Source organism: Tetrao urogallus, assembly GCF_951394365.1.
Source record: "Tetrao urogallus genome assembly, chromosome: 13".
Lineage (NCBI taxonomy): Eukaryota > Metazoa > Chordata > Aves > Galliformes > Phasianidae > Tetrao > Tetrao urogallus.
Window position 1 is genome coordinate 7,493,310 of NC_136826.1, and position 14,541 is coordinate 7,507,850.

Below are 14,541 nucleotides of genomic sequence, written 5' to 3' on the forward strand. Positions count from 1 at the left end.
TCCCCCTCCAGCCTTCCTTCACAGAGCTGTGGACAAACTGTGACAGAACTCTATCTGTGTATTTTTTTTGAAATGTTAATTATCATTCATGCCAGCAAACCAACACAGCTCCCAACTTTGAGGGCACGGGGTTTGGTTGCAGGGCAGGTGTCTGATCTCAGGCTGTGCTGAGCGAGCGGCTCACAACTGGGAAGCTGATCCACTTCTTGCAGAGTCGAAGGGTTGATTTCATTGGAGTGAGAAAATGGGCAAGAAATTTGCCTGGAAAGGCCATCATGATCCTAGCTAAGTCCCAGGGTTCATCCCAGGCTGTTTTTCAGGCGTTCTGTTCTGTGTTTCACAGTCTCAGATTGATGTACTCCTCTCCTTTGTTTTTACCAACTTCTAAAAACAGTCTCCCAGTGTCTGAAAAGCGTGGGGAGAGATGTAAAGTTCAGCCAGGCCAGATGATCCACAGGCTTGGGACTCAGAGTAAATGGGTTTGTTTTGTTAAGTTGTTCCTCCAGTTGTTTTTTTTGAAAAGAGTGCAGTGCAAAACAAGGCTGTTATTAAATCTAGCATGAGCACTACGCTTACAACATTACACAAAAATGGGTATTAAATCTTTTCCCCTGACTCACAAACAAAACATCACTGGTAAATGCACTGAGAAATTAAACTGGCCCAGAATACTTCAGCCTCTGAATCAAGCAAAAATAATGAGACAGATTTGTCTAAGGCAGCCTTCCCAGCTAGCAACACAGATGAGATGTGCTTGTGACACCGGTGAGAATATTTCCCCCAATGAGATTATTGTCTTGATCGCACCTCATACAAATCTATTTACCAAGCTCGTTATTTCCACTGGGTTCAGGGTCAGCCTTGCAGTGCCCTATTAAACAAAACACTGAACACTATTTTTTATTCTGGGATTTGTGCTAACATTTTCCACTAAGGGAGCTTAGTTCCTCTTGCTCTCAGCACTGGCCAAACTCAGGAGAGACATCAGAGCAGCATAACAAGCACCAGAGGGGAAAACAAAATTGTGCACTGGGGATCAGAAGGACGCAGTAGCACACAATCAGTCACTGTATGTCACTAGGAAGCACAAGGTCATTATTTTTAAATCCCATTTTCCTAATCCTAGTGGCTGCTTTCTGTATGGTGTGGTATAATTAAATAGGGATCTTGATGATGCAGCATTGCCCAAAAGAGGAAGGATTCAGAAGAGGGGTAAGGCAGGCAGAGAACCAAAGGTAACGTGGTGTCTTTTTAAGATGCAGCATTGTCTTCACTGTGTGTTTCAGAAAGAAGTCTTCCCCTTGACCGCTGCAGAGCTGTCAAATTGCCCAGGAGGCTCAAAGCAGAGGGTCATCTTTCAGACAATTTCACATGGCAAAAGAAATCTTCATTTCTGAGCCAGATACCCTAAGCTTCTAAAGGAATTAAATCTCTGATTCTGCCTTTCAAACCCTCGGCAGAATGAGAGGAGAAGGAAGCACACGAGGTCAACGCCGATGTCTTGACTCCCCGAGGAAGGCTCCAGAGAGCCCTAATAACATAGCAGAAGCAATGATAGCAAGAAGGACATCTCCTTGTGCCTTCACTTTTTTTAGACGTACAGATAAAAAAAAAAAATAAAATAAATTAAATGCTTGAATCCTTTTCATTTCAGAAAGGCTGGGTTGCCGCTGGAGACAGCTAGGTACAACAAAACCTGCTTCAGCAAAAAAGCAACGACAAGCCAAATTGTTCCTGGTCTCCTTAAAAGAATAAACAGAGCTGGTTGCTCTCCTGAGTGCTGGCTGCCTGTAGACCCCAATCCTTTACTTACAGTTAGCATGACACAACTGGTTTTCCAAAAAAGAAATGCTTCAGGAGAGAGGCAACAGCGGGTTAAGAGATACAGCAAAGGCATTCCACATCCCAAGAGCACAAAGCCTGAATCCTCTACCCCACTCCCATTGTCTTTCAAAATCATTTTTCTTTCCCGTTTTTTCACAGAGAAAACATGCACAGTGGAAATAAGCACCAATGACAACAAATGCAATAAGTAGAACAGTTCATCAACCAACCCGAGCAGCAACAGCAGCAATTTGCTGAAGCAGAAAAAAAAAGAAGGTCACTCACCCTCACAAAGCTGGCGGGAAACCATCCTTCTTCGTCATCAATCTGACCCCACCACCAGTCCTTGTTGGAAGCATCCAGCACCTTGATAACGTCTCCTGCTTTAAACGCCAACTCCCGGTTGGCCATGGTGACGTGATCCCATACTGCCTCAGCACTTACAATAGAACCACCACTGATCAGCTTTGGGAACAGAAAACCAAGAGTCAGTTAAGAGCTTGTTTCCCTGACACAAGCACATGCACAGCAGCAGCAGCACAGAAAGAAAGCGCTCAGCCAAAAGAAAACACTTTTCCCCCATTCCAATCCATAACAATTTTGCCTTCATATGAAGTATTAACAAGATACAGATCAGTCTGCAGCCATTTCTCAGACCACTGTTCTGCCCCTAACCATGCCCCACATGCAAGTGGGTATGTGGACGTTCAGCATGTGGGGTCCTATTTGCATGGAAAAAGCAACACCCCCCTCACCGCCACGCTCGCTGCAGGCATGGGCATGCACACCTGTTTGGGCCCAAGCCAGCCAGCGCAAGGCATAGCTGGGAGGTCCCAACAGAGGCAGAAAATGGCATCCTGCAAAGGAATTTTAGTTTCAGTACAAGTTTGTTTGGTTAAAGACAGTCACAGCTCAAGGTTCAGAAGGCAATCCATGCAAAGTCAAGCAAAGCTTTCAAACATATGTAGAAGAACACTTTTTGTATAACTGCAAGCTTAGTATTCCTCTAATGTTGATGACACACTGACTGTTTTGAAATGTTCCCAGCAGACAAACAGCATACAAGAACACCTGCCGACCTGTTGCAGGTCCATCCCTCAGAACGGCACCAAGGCCAGCCCAGTGCCCCGGGTCCTACTTACTGAGTATGGTCACTTCAGAGCCGGCCAGCAGCATGGCAATGACCTCTGTGAGTCTCACATTTCAAGCCACCCAGGTTTATACAAATTCCTACCTAACACCTGCAAGAAGGACTCATGCAAACGCTGGCACTCACGCAACATCACACAAACCATCCAGCTGTGCTCAGGACACTTGCTGCTCCTCGCAACGAGTCATTTAGGTTTTAGCAGAGTAGTAAGTGTAAGTTGTGCCCCACCACTGCAAGGATTCAGCACAGAACAGTCAGAGCAACCGAGCACATCTGAACGTTGCCCATGTGCTGACTGGTTTGTCAGAGCCATCCCAAGCCATGTTTGTTAATTCTGGTGCCTGCGATGCACTCAGTGAGCACTAGGGCTCACCTCCAGAGAGAAATTTCAACCTACAAAGAGTAAACTCAGCTTTGTAACCATTACAACCCTTGCAAGACATTAGCAGCCACAGATATCTCAATTTAGGCAAGCAATACGAAGCGTAAAGGCAATAACCCATCACTACAGTGAGGTAAGGGGAGAAGCACGGGGAATGGTTAGAGAGCACTTAAGAGCTCTGCTAGAAGTTTGGCTTACAAAAATGCCCGTTAATGACTACCTGCAAAGTAAGGACTTGCCGTAAATCTTCTGGCACTGCTGCAGCATTCTCAGCATAAATGTGAAAGAGCATTTAAGACCCCATGGGCAATTCCATCAACAGATTAAAGGACCTAATGTACAGTTTCTCTTGAACTGACTTTCCTTTAAGAAATCGAGTTTCTCAGATTTGTGACAATTGCAGTTACAGCTTCAGCTCTTCAGTTATTAGGGCCGGTTTACATAACAAAAGCAGTATCTAAGAAAAGAAACAAGGCTTCTCTGTATATTATATTAAGGCCTTCCTAAGTACAAACCTTACAAGATCTCTGGATAAGAGAACAGAAAATAAAAGCAGCATGGGTTAACAATAGGCTCCCACTCAGAGTCAAGCAGTGGGCACGATGTGTTGAACTTACTGCAGACGGCACCTAACAGATTGGTGTGGCTTTCTCTTACAGTCAGGCATTTGATACAGGGATGGCTGCAGTCAGGTGGCATAGGACCCTCAGCTCGTCCCAGCCCTGGGCAGCTCCCTTCCCCGGTGTTTCAGCAGCCCTCCAGGCACCCGGGCATTTTGGCTACAAGGTTCTTGAATACAGATGATCAGAACTGTAAATACCATTCCCTAAGAGACCTTACCAGGGATGTGTGAAGCAGCATGAAATATTTCCCTTACAGCATCTCAGTGAGACACTGCACCTCCACTCCCTCCCATGGCTGCCGCCCACCAGCAGTTCACTGCGATCTGGCACTCATCTAACGAGACGAGGCAGAGGGCCTCTCTTTATCTAGAAAATCAGGTATCTTATAAAAAAATAAATCGGGTTGGCCTGACACTCATTCCCTTTGTTAACGCCATTGGGTATTTCAGTCAGCTTTTTACTGATGATGAACCAGGAGCAGAGCTATTATGCAGAAGCTGCATTTGTGCTTTTTCTGCTTTGACTGACATACACTTCATACACAGGCAGATCTGAGTACGAGCTGCCACAAAAATGTCACCAAAACCAAGCTTCAGAGGGACTGTGCTTCAGAGTCTCCTAGCCCACTTTGTAGAAGCAAATTTCCAAGCCTGAGGCTCCAAAGCCCAGCTTTGAGGAGCACAGAAGGGCTGATGGAGAGCGCAGAAAAGCAGGGCTGTGTGCTCAGTGTTGCCAGAGGGACATTCAGCTGGTCCTTTCCTCAGCCCCGGAAAGGGATCCACTCACTAGGAAGCTGGCAGCAAGCCTCACCCTTCCAAAGTACAAAAACAGCTCAGCCTGCAGTAACAGGACAGTGATGGGACAGCAGAATTTGGGTGCTGGGTCCACTGAGAAAATGTCAGCACCTGACATTGAAAGGTCCAGCTTTTATTTTGGAAGGCATCTTGCTGCATCTGTGCAGCCGTCCAACTCATTCAGGGCAGAGTTACAAAGACAGAACCTGACATCTGCAGCAGCAAAGGATGAGAACAAGAGAAAGGTCAGGATAAAACACTGTAAATTTCCTGAGAAAATGCAACAAGAGCTGTTCAATCCAGAAAGTTCACACCCTTGGTTTCAAGTCTGAGCCTAAACACTGTGGTCAGACATCCTCAGCCAAAGACTTTGAATGGAACTTATCTCCCGTGCTTTTAGATGTCTACCATACAGCATCTGAACCAGTCATCATGACTCTATAATCAGCGAAGAGAAAGAGACACATCTGGAGTGTGATTCATCTCCGCTATTTCAGTTACGTACCTCCAAGTGAGGCGCATCGTGCCCTAGAAATGGCTATTTCTTTCTGTTTAATTGGGTGATGCAGAAGTTTACGTTTCTGACATCTTAACATTCATGCTATAATCTGGCTGTGGCCAAAAAGGGGTAAGAAAGATTGGATTAAGTAATGATAATCACCATAGTAATGGCCAAATAGTTAAATCACACTATCAGAGACACCAATTTCCTGATGTGCAAGGGCTTTGTAAATAACATTGTGTTCTCTGGGCCCACTGGAAGAATCTCAGCCTTGTGAATTTATAATAATGAGGATCTGAGTATCTGGAGAAAATATACTGCTTATACTGAAGGACACAGAGGCAGCCAGAAGAAACACATTAGCTGATAACGTGCTTACGGGTTTGACAGACGTGCAGACATACAGCACGGCCAGGTGGAAGCCCTAGATCCTATGACAATGGCATTGCAGCAATCCCTCAGTTCAATTTTCACTACAGCTTTCCAGAGTGCTCTGCAAACCTCCAGTAAAGAATTCAGGCACAAATCCTTGCTCTGAAGGTGCCTATTTTAAATAAAATGCCCCTAATACTCATGTACAACAGGTGATTGCTTCACAACAGCAAACAAAGCAATTCAATAACTCCTACGTAAGGTCCATGTGGATTTTGCTTTCTCTCCTAGTATGGTTTTATTTCAGGAACTCTGATATGCAGCATGGCAGGGATGCTGTAGACTGTACCATAGCAAATGTGGCGTGGTTCAGCATTGGAGAACCTCTGCTGAGCTCACCTGCTGTGTCTTCCATCACCTTTCTTGCTTCCAGAGCCAAGACATGCATTTTTGGCCAATGTCTGCCTGCAGTGAGGCAACTGACTCTGAAACAGGTTTTAGAGAAATCACCTAATCCTAACAATTCTCATCTAGACAGCACTTACTGGTTTCTCAATGGCCAACTTGGAAAAAGAAATCAGGGATTTACTGGTCTCTGTAGACTGAAATGGGCTCAAAATAGCAGAAATTCTTTTGGTGGATGATTCAGTTTGAGGCTGGGGAAAACAAACCTCTATTCCTAACTCTTTCAGGGATAAATAACAGCCTTCAGCTCCCAAGATTCTGCACTGGCTTTTAAGCACAGAGTTTCTAAAGATCCAGAATTCACCTAAGGAACAGCCACCCCCAAAAACATCCAGAGAAGTCGACCAGCAGTCACCACCTCCTCAGAAAATTTTAAATAAGTGCAAAGTTTCCAAGACTGTAATGAATAATCCTAGGGCAGGTATTTTGCCATCGGATCATTTTCTAATGTTTAATTGAGTGATAAAAGTTAAAGAACAAAAATAAAAATCAACCAAAACCCACTGCTATGGGTAGTTCCCATTCAAAACAGAGTCACGTGGAATCTGCAGAATGAGGATGGCAGACTGTGGAGGGGAGACGGAGAAAAGCAGAGACTGCCACTTGTTTAAATTGTCCTTTTACAGATACTTCCTGTATACAAACACCATAAAGGCACTCTGAAATAATGACAGCATTTCCCATTGTATTCAACAGGCTCCTTTCCATAATGGCAGCAGCCAAAATTCCTTCGAGCAAAAATACACAGAGAGCCAGAGCTCAGGGTGAAGAAATGGATCCTTGGGTAAGCCCAGCAGAATAGGAGACATTTCGCTTCCAGCAGAAAGGCACCTTACACTGCCTTACCACTCATGTTTTAATTGCATTGCTCCCTCACGTGCAGTAATGCTTACAGCACAGAATGTAGGGCTGTTTCTCGTGGGGCTACTTACTGTAATAGCAATGCCATCATCTTAAAGATGTCCCAAGAAACATGTGCATGGCTGCTGTGCAATCCCCTCATCCATCTCCATGTTTAAACAACAAGCACTGTGTGTCCACGTGTCACTGGTTTCTGGGCTGGTTTGGCCCAGTGGGGTGGAGGAACTCACCAACCTACACCCCAGGAGAGGAGGAATAGGGGAAGGAAATAGCAGGGAGATGGGCCTACAAACACAACAACAGCACTGAGCTAAGGGAGAAAATTAACATAGTAAATATGATAGAAAAATGTGAGATAACACAATTTAATATGATATCATTGGAATTGAAGCTAATAAATTAAATGCAATGGGAGAGAGAGCGTCCAAAACTGAAAGCCTTACTCTAACGCTGAAGGTGAGATGGCTAGGGAGCACAAACCACAGAGACGAGCAGCAAAAGAAGGGGCAACCTCATGACTCCCAAACAGTTTGATCTTTCCTTCTGAATGGAAAATGGAAACAGAACAGTGAAAGTCTACTGGGATAAGTAGTTCTTCTCTACCCAGAAACACTGACAGTTCACAGAACTGGAGCATTAACGCAGTAACTCCCAGTGCTCAACATGATGTTACGGCGCGGAATATCGATAACAAAAACCAGAAAATCATGACACTGTGGAAGTGTTTTGGTGGGCGCTCGCCTGAGCCAAACAGACCACAGAAACCACAGAAGGTGACTCGGTCCCAAATCTCTGCTTTTCACAACTATGGCAGCTTTGCTGTCACAGAGCAGACAGAAGGGAAGCACTCAGAAAATGTCACCCCAGCCCACCAGGTTATGCTTTTATGCTGTTGTTTTTTTTATAATCTCCCAAAAGTCCCTTTGATCACGTGCTTATTTTTAAACCCCTCATCAGAAGTTACACAGACTGAATAACGCTCAATCACTATGGATTAGCCGCATGGCTCCCCCACCAAACAAACAGGAGAGAATCTCCACTTGATTTACATATTCTCTAAAGAGGTGCAATGTCATGAAAGTTAAGTGTGAGGCAATGAACTTTCTCTTTCAAGCCCTTTGATGAATTTGACAAATGCCTGGACTGCAGCTGAGAAGTGCTGATTGGAGTGAGAGAGCCTGTGCTACCCCCCTGTTGGTTGGAAGCTTTATGTGTATATAAAGGTGGAGGATCAGCGCAGACCGAAAGGCTCATTAGGGCTGGGTTATTACATTCTTCATTGATTTAAATTTTCTTGCAGAGTGCCTGGTGCAAATGAAATCACCTGGTCTCATCTGAGGCACAGTAGCAGACTCCAGGGTATGCTATTCTCCATGTCATTCCTATTAATTGTAACAGCCATAACGTAGAGCCGCTTACCACATCTAGAGAGCTGAGATTGCCTATAAGATCAAGGCAGGAATGAAGAAAAGGGCTATGAAGGAGCTGGAGTTACCCCAGTAAAACTCGGCCCTTGTGGTTTTTAATTGGCTCTGGAGCAGCAGCAAGCCTGTGCTCTGGTGGTGCCCGTTGCCATAATTACTTTCCAATCCTTTCTGCGTATGGGGCACATTAAGCTTCCTCTTGCCTGATGACATATCTTCTGTGTAGAGTAATTACAAATAGCCACTGACCATGATCTTTTAAATCACATGAATTATGGGATTGGTTCTGGTGCTCAAAGTTTACATTACCCAGGCAAGCAAAACCTCTTTTCCAACGAACGAGCTCCCAGCACCAGCACGGGCTGTCAGCACGAATCCCGCACTATGGCATGTGGAAAACAAAGGTCTAAAGGCATATGGAGGTTTAAAGCTGTGTAAATCCCAGTCCTGTGACCAAAAAAGAGGACTTCTCACATTCCTAAATGACGGCAGAAATGACCTTAAAGACCTACAGACATATTGAAAATCCTTCCTGCGAGCAGAGGACCACAGCCGTGCTTTGATTTATGCCCCATTTCATCTTACCCAGCTGACCCTGCACAGCACAACGTGGTGAGGGAAGCAGGCAGGGTCTGTTATCAATGTTTGCAGTGTTAATAAACCCAGCCTGGCCCAGCTGCTCACTGCTGCAGCAAACGTGGTGCCGGCTAATGTTGCGTACAGGCTGCTGCAGGACTCGGGGAAAACTGATACAGTTCTTTCTCGTTTATCCAGCATATAAAATAATAAGCAAAACCACAGATATTACAAAATATGTATAAATTAAGCTCTGGGAACGTACAGTGAAGAGCAATGGTGATGCAATTGAGGACGCACAGCACTGAGAGCTCAGCTGTATGCAGATTGTTCTGAGCATCCCTGTGCTGTGGCGCAGCTGATCCACTGCCTCAAAAGCCATTTGGGGATAACCAAGACTTGCCTGGAAGTGCCAGGAATGTCACACCTAGATTCCTGCCCCAAAACCCATGCCTTCCTCAAAAAGGAAAGTAGAAAGACTTCCTCCCATGGAGCAGACCGGCTGGCTGCAGGGAAACAGTGTTGATCTGAGCAGCTGGATGGTTTTGTGCAGGGGGGGGGAAAGTGAAATCGTAACTGCTCTGAGGAAGGCAAAAGCACTTGATGATTTAGAGATTATTTCAAAATGTTCAACACCTGTTACTCCAGAGCATGGAAGTTTCCAAAGCGAAAAGAAATTAAAGAGCAAATTACACAAATTACTCCCAGTGGATTTCATTATTCCACACAACACAGCTCTGCACAATGGCACTTGGGGCTGCTTGTCCCAGATGCAGGGTCTGCACCCTCAGAGCAACTGCAGAACTGCAGCAGGCACCCGCATCACAGAGCAGGTGACAACACCCAAATCATCCCATACCTGCCCGACAGAACACAGCCACCAGCACACGGGCACATACACCATGAGCACCAAGTGCAGCCATTTCACTTATCTGGAATCAAACATCCATGGTAGAATGAAGTGACAGGACCAGAACTGATGAAAACATAAGCAGATACATTGTTCTTTAAAAGCTGACACAGTCAGGGTCTAAAGATCAGGAAAGGAAATTAACTCAAATTTAAGTCTGCTAATGCAAAGCAGAAATGTCACTCCTAGATGGCCAAGCACAGGGAGCAGGCAGCAAGAGTCCCTCTGTGACATCAGTCACTGCAATGTGTTTTAAATTATGTCATGTTATCCATACATCACATGACATATGCATTCTGCCATGTTATACCACAATGAATTAAAACACATTATCAGTTAACAGTCTTAATGCACAATTCCCATATATTGTTATTGTAGTACAAGGTTAAAATAATAGCATTAAAAAGAAGAAAATTAAAAAAAAAAAAAAAGATATTTAGCAAAGTGATAAAAGTGATGAGAACCTAGTACTTAAGAAACAGAGGTTGCCAGTATTGCAAATCAGTGCTTGACAGACTTAAGTCCAGCTGCTTGTATTACCCTGGTAACAGTGCTGCTCAGGCTCCTCATGTGCTGCTCTGATCTCCTGATTTCCTGGTGTAGGGCGCTGCAGTTTACATCTCGTAAAACCAAGGACCAGCTCATTTGCAGATACAATACAAAGAGGAGAATGCCATCTTCAGAATGTTTTGCAGACCCTGGCTTATGGCAAATCTTAATGAAAAGAAAGCACAAAGCGAGACGTGGATGGGGAAGCAACACGCGACCCCAAAAAGCACCCTGGCTTCAGGTGCCCTTGCAGAGGCAGCAGCCCCGGCTGCATGACGTTCTGCCCCACTCCTGGGTTCCAAAAGCATTCAGCTTGCTCCAGTGTAAGCCCCACAATAAGCATCGCTTTTGGAGAACTGACAGAAGAGGTGAGGAAGAGAAGGAGGCAGCCTTGCAGGTGTACATCACAGCACACACTTTTTCTCCCTTAGTTTCAACAGGTGGATGTCATGCACTGGGCCTGACATTATTTCCATCTAATTCACTCTGTATCATCGTCTGTTTTCTTAGTAAAAAGCTCAATGGTCAAACCCGGATGTAAGAGGTTATCTCACCAGTAAGGTAATAAAATAAATGTATGCAACTCCCCTGCAGATTGTCATCAAGCCCTGTAAGCCTATTACAAGGATTGGCCAGATCAGCAATGGGATATGCAGCTTCCTCCCCTAAGCTGCTTTTCTCAATTCAGCTCAGGTTAGCAATGATCAGAAGTTACTGTCTGGTGGCTCCTGTGCAAGCCGGCCCTTCCCATCCCTGCAGTCCTGCTGTGCAGGATGTGTGCCAGCCTGGCCCTCTGCATCCCACCCCTGCAACCCGTAGGGGCCACACTTGCTGCCTGGGATGACAAAGCTGTACCTGGATGGCACTAAAGAAAGCAACTACGTAGTGAGAGAATTCTATTCAAAGTCTAGAGGGCAAACTTGTCACAGATGAAATATCATTGTCTATTATCTGTTGGCAAACGCAGCACATAATGGCAGCCACTCAACTTTATGGCTCACATTCCAGTTCCTTCAAACGAGCCCATCACCGCCGTATGCAATCACAGTATATATTTAAAAGTATAATTTCCATCCAAAAGGACCATAGCTGGAGCATAATGACTCACACAGCTCCCAGTACATCGGAAAGCATGTGGACCAGGAACGGACCAGGAACTTGTGAGCCAACTCGTGTGCCCAAGCGGGCCACACACACGATCCCTGGCAGCAGTGCATGGCAACCCCACACCAACACTGCTGGAAGCCCCTGGCTGCTGAGAGCCCCTCACTGTGTGCCCGGGAAACAGACACAGCTCCTGAAGTGCATGTTGGTAAGGGATAAAGACTTCAGACAGAAGTGCAATGGAATTAAAAGGCTTCTCTCCCACATATCTATTCCAGAGCTTAGCGTCTGAAAGCTAGAGTTGCAAACTTGGTTTTATTTCTGCCGTAATAAAATCAGCTCCACAGCATAACTAGTGTGTTCGTGTTAAAATGGGGCCAAATGCATGGGGAAGAAGCATACAAATACAATTTGTTTTATTCCAGGCAACATGATGTTTTCCCTAGTGAATAGATTCAATTCATTAAGGAACAAGAAGAGCCAAGCGAACTACTTGCAGCAAACATTTGCTGATTTTAGCAGCATTTCCTCCTTGGTGAATTATCCACGAACAGATTGGCTTTCACATAATTATTTTTACCTGCTATGATTTGACAACCTTTTTCAGTCTGACTTCATTATGTACAAACTACATGTTCTGTAACTACTGCTTAAAATAGTGATAATTCCTCATTTCCTTAATGAATCAATTAAGTCTCCCGGCACTACTCTTGCTCCTGGACTCGATGACTACCACATTCACATACAATTTTCAAGATGGTCAGGCTGAACATTCATATGAGCAGATATTTGCACTAGGATTTGCAACACTATCTTAAGGCAAACATCTGAGTTATCCGAAGGGATTTGGAATGAATAAATTTTTGCATTATTCACCTACCTCTAGAAATAATGCTCCATCTGTTCATAGAACAGCTCCTTTTTTTAACTTAGATAAATGAAGGTCATGCAAGTGAAAGAGGAATTTGCACATCCCCAACCACATACACTGAGAAAGCACGCCTGTACCTGGTCAAGGTCATTAACCAGTCAGGGAAAGAAATACAGCTGTCAGGTTAAGAGGAGTGAGTAATCACCTAGTGTATCATTGCTGCGACAAGCACCCCGGGACACAGGCTGGAGTTGGAACACGTCCTTTGCAATTAATCATTAATCAGGACACATTACGACAAAAAAGTCAAATGGCAACTCTAAGGGTGAACCAAAACGTTACTTTCAAAAGACCTATGCTTAAAAAACGTCAACTCCCAGATCAGAGGGGAAAGGCAAATGGAGCTTGATAAAACCCAACCCAGCCCCTGGGCGGAAAACATTCAGCTCATCCTGGGCCGTGATTCAGCCCAGCAGGACAGGCAGCACAGCTCGTGTGAAGCCGAGCTCTGGCTGCATGGGCTCTGCATCAGAGATCTTTCCTTTCCATGGCCTGTCCCAGGGCACTGCACTACTGAGGTCCTGAACAAATCCTGGTTGGTTGTAGGAAAACAATGCGACAGGGCCACATGCAGCTCAGAAATGGCATTCAGAAGACGAGAAGATGGGCATCCATGCTCACTCTGCAGAAAGGCAAACATCTCAATGCAAAGCTCCAAAGCTTTTCTTATTTCCCCATAACACTATTCTTTCTCGCTATGTGCAGAGCACAGAAAGAGGTTTGTGCTGTAGGCTCTGTCCTTACTCATGTGAATAGTGGAACCAAAGTCAGTTGGAACATCTGTAAGCCTATGCTCATCGAACGCATCAGATTCTTGCTTCGAGGAATATCTAACCCTAGTGTCTGATGTCTCAGCCAATAGATTTCAATGCTGCCTGCAGTTATTAGCACAGTTTTTTTAGAGCATAACTAGCATGAACTACAAATGAGAGTCTGCGGAGTCTGCTACTCACAGGTAGAGCTGAGGGTGCGTGAGGTCAGCCGAAGTTGAATTTGGACTGAAACTTGCCCAAGCTGTCATGGTTGAGCTCATTTGAGTATGTCATCCCAATTAAAGAATCTGCTTAGGACCAGCTTCATCTATCATGTATTATTTGCATGGTAAGCAATCTGCATGCAGTTACAGTGTACACACTGTGTGCTGGGCAGCTCATGGCAATCATACCCATGGGTCAGGCAGGCACGGAAGAGTGAAAACAGTGATGGACGGCCATGACTACCTACAGGAAAGATGGCTAAACTGTGCCAACTGCAATTACACTGCTACTAGAGAGATGGTGAGCAATCAGAGGTAACACATCTGTAAATGCACATTAACTGATAGCAAAATAAGCCCAGCACTCAGAAATAAAAACTGCTGCTACAGCTATTTTGACTAGTTGCTGAAAACAAGAGCATGTACACCTGCCTGCAATGCAGCCTGTTCCATCCCAGATATTCCCAGGGCTTTATAAATGCTGTGGCAAACTCTGGCAGCACTAGTTATTTCTAGGTATCATTAAAAATTGATACTGTTTGTCAAAAGCTTTCAAGATGCTCTCTTTGGGCAAGTGCTTGGCAAGTACCCTCTTGTAGACATCTCCTAATGAATTTTTACTACTGGCCTAGATATGTACTCCACCTGGAAGAACTAAGTGGCTCTAGTAAGCTTTCAGTCTAAGTTAAGTCTAAGCAAATCTTCATTCAAACAAGCCCTGTGAAAATGTGGTAGGAGCTCAGACTGCCTCTTATTTTTGTTTCATGGTTCACCCAAACAGAAAGAGACAGGCAGGATCAAACCTGATCTCTCACACAGGTTTCCATTGTGGCTGCATACCTCTCACTGCTCTCCCTTCCTGCAGCTCTGGCAGAGAATGAATACATTATCCTACCCTCACAAATTTTCCCATTACTTTTTATGGCCAGCATTTCTCACGATGACGGCTGCCTTCTTTCCAAACTGCACAGCTGGACCAGCCAAGAAATTTATCCAAAGGCAAGGAGGGCAGAGAAGAGGAGCGGAATGTCAGCAGCAGTCAAGTATGTTGTTACAAAACCCTCCTTTCCTGCTATTGCCTCCATAACAGCTGGAGAA

General features: G+C 44.9%; 1 protein-coding gene across 3 annotated transcripts in view; it reads right to left on the minus strand.

The window, feature by feature from the left end:
- The window catches only part of ARHGEF9 (Cdc42 guanine nucleotide exchange factor 9), a gene marked incomplete at both ends in the record, with an annotated part of 111,682 nt that overhangs the window by 54,661 nt on the left and 42,480 nt on the right, over positions 1 to 14,541 (minus strand). For 2 of the 3 annotated variants that reach the window (XM_079542095.1, XM_079542094.1), the window contains one exon: positions 2,110 to 2,289. The exons of the other annotated variant lie outside the window; for it this stretch is intronic. In XM_079542095.1, the coding sequence (XP_079398221.1) occupies positions 2,110 to 2,289 (180 nt within the window). The remainder of the gene's footprint in view (positions 1 to 2,109; positions 2,290 to 14,541) is intronic. 3 annotated transcript variants of the gene reach the window in all.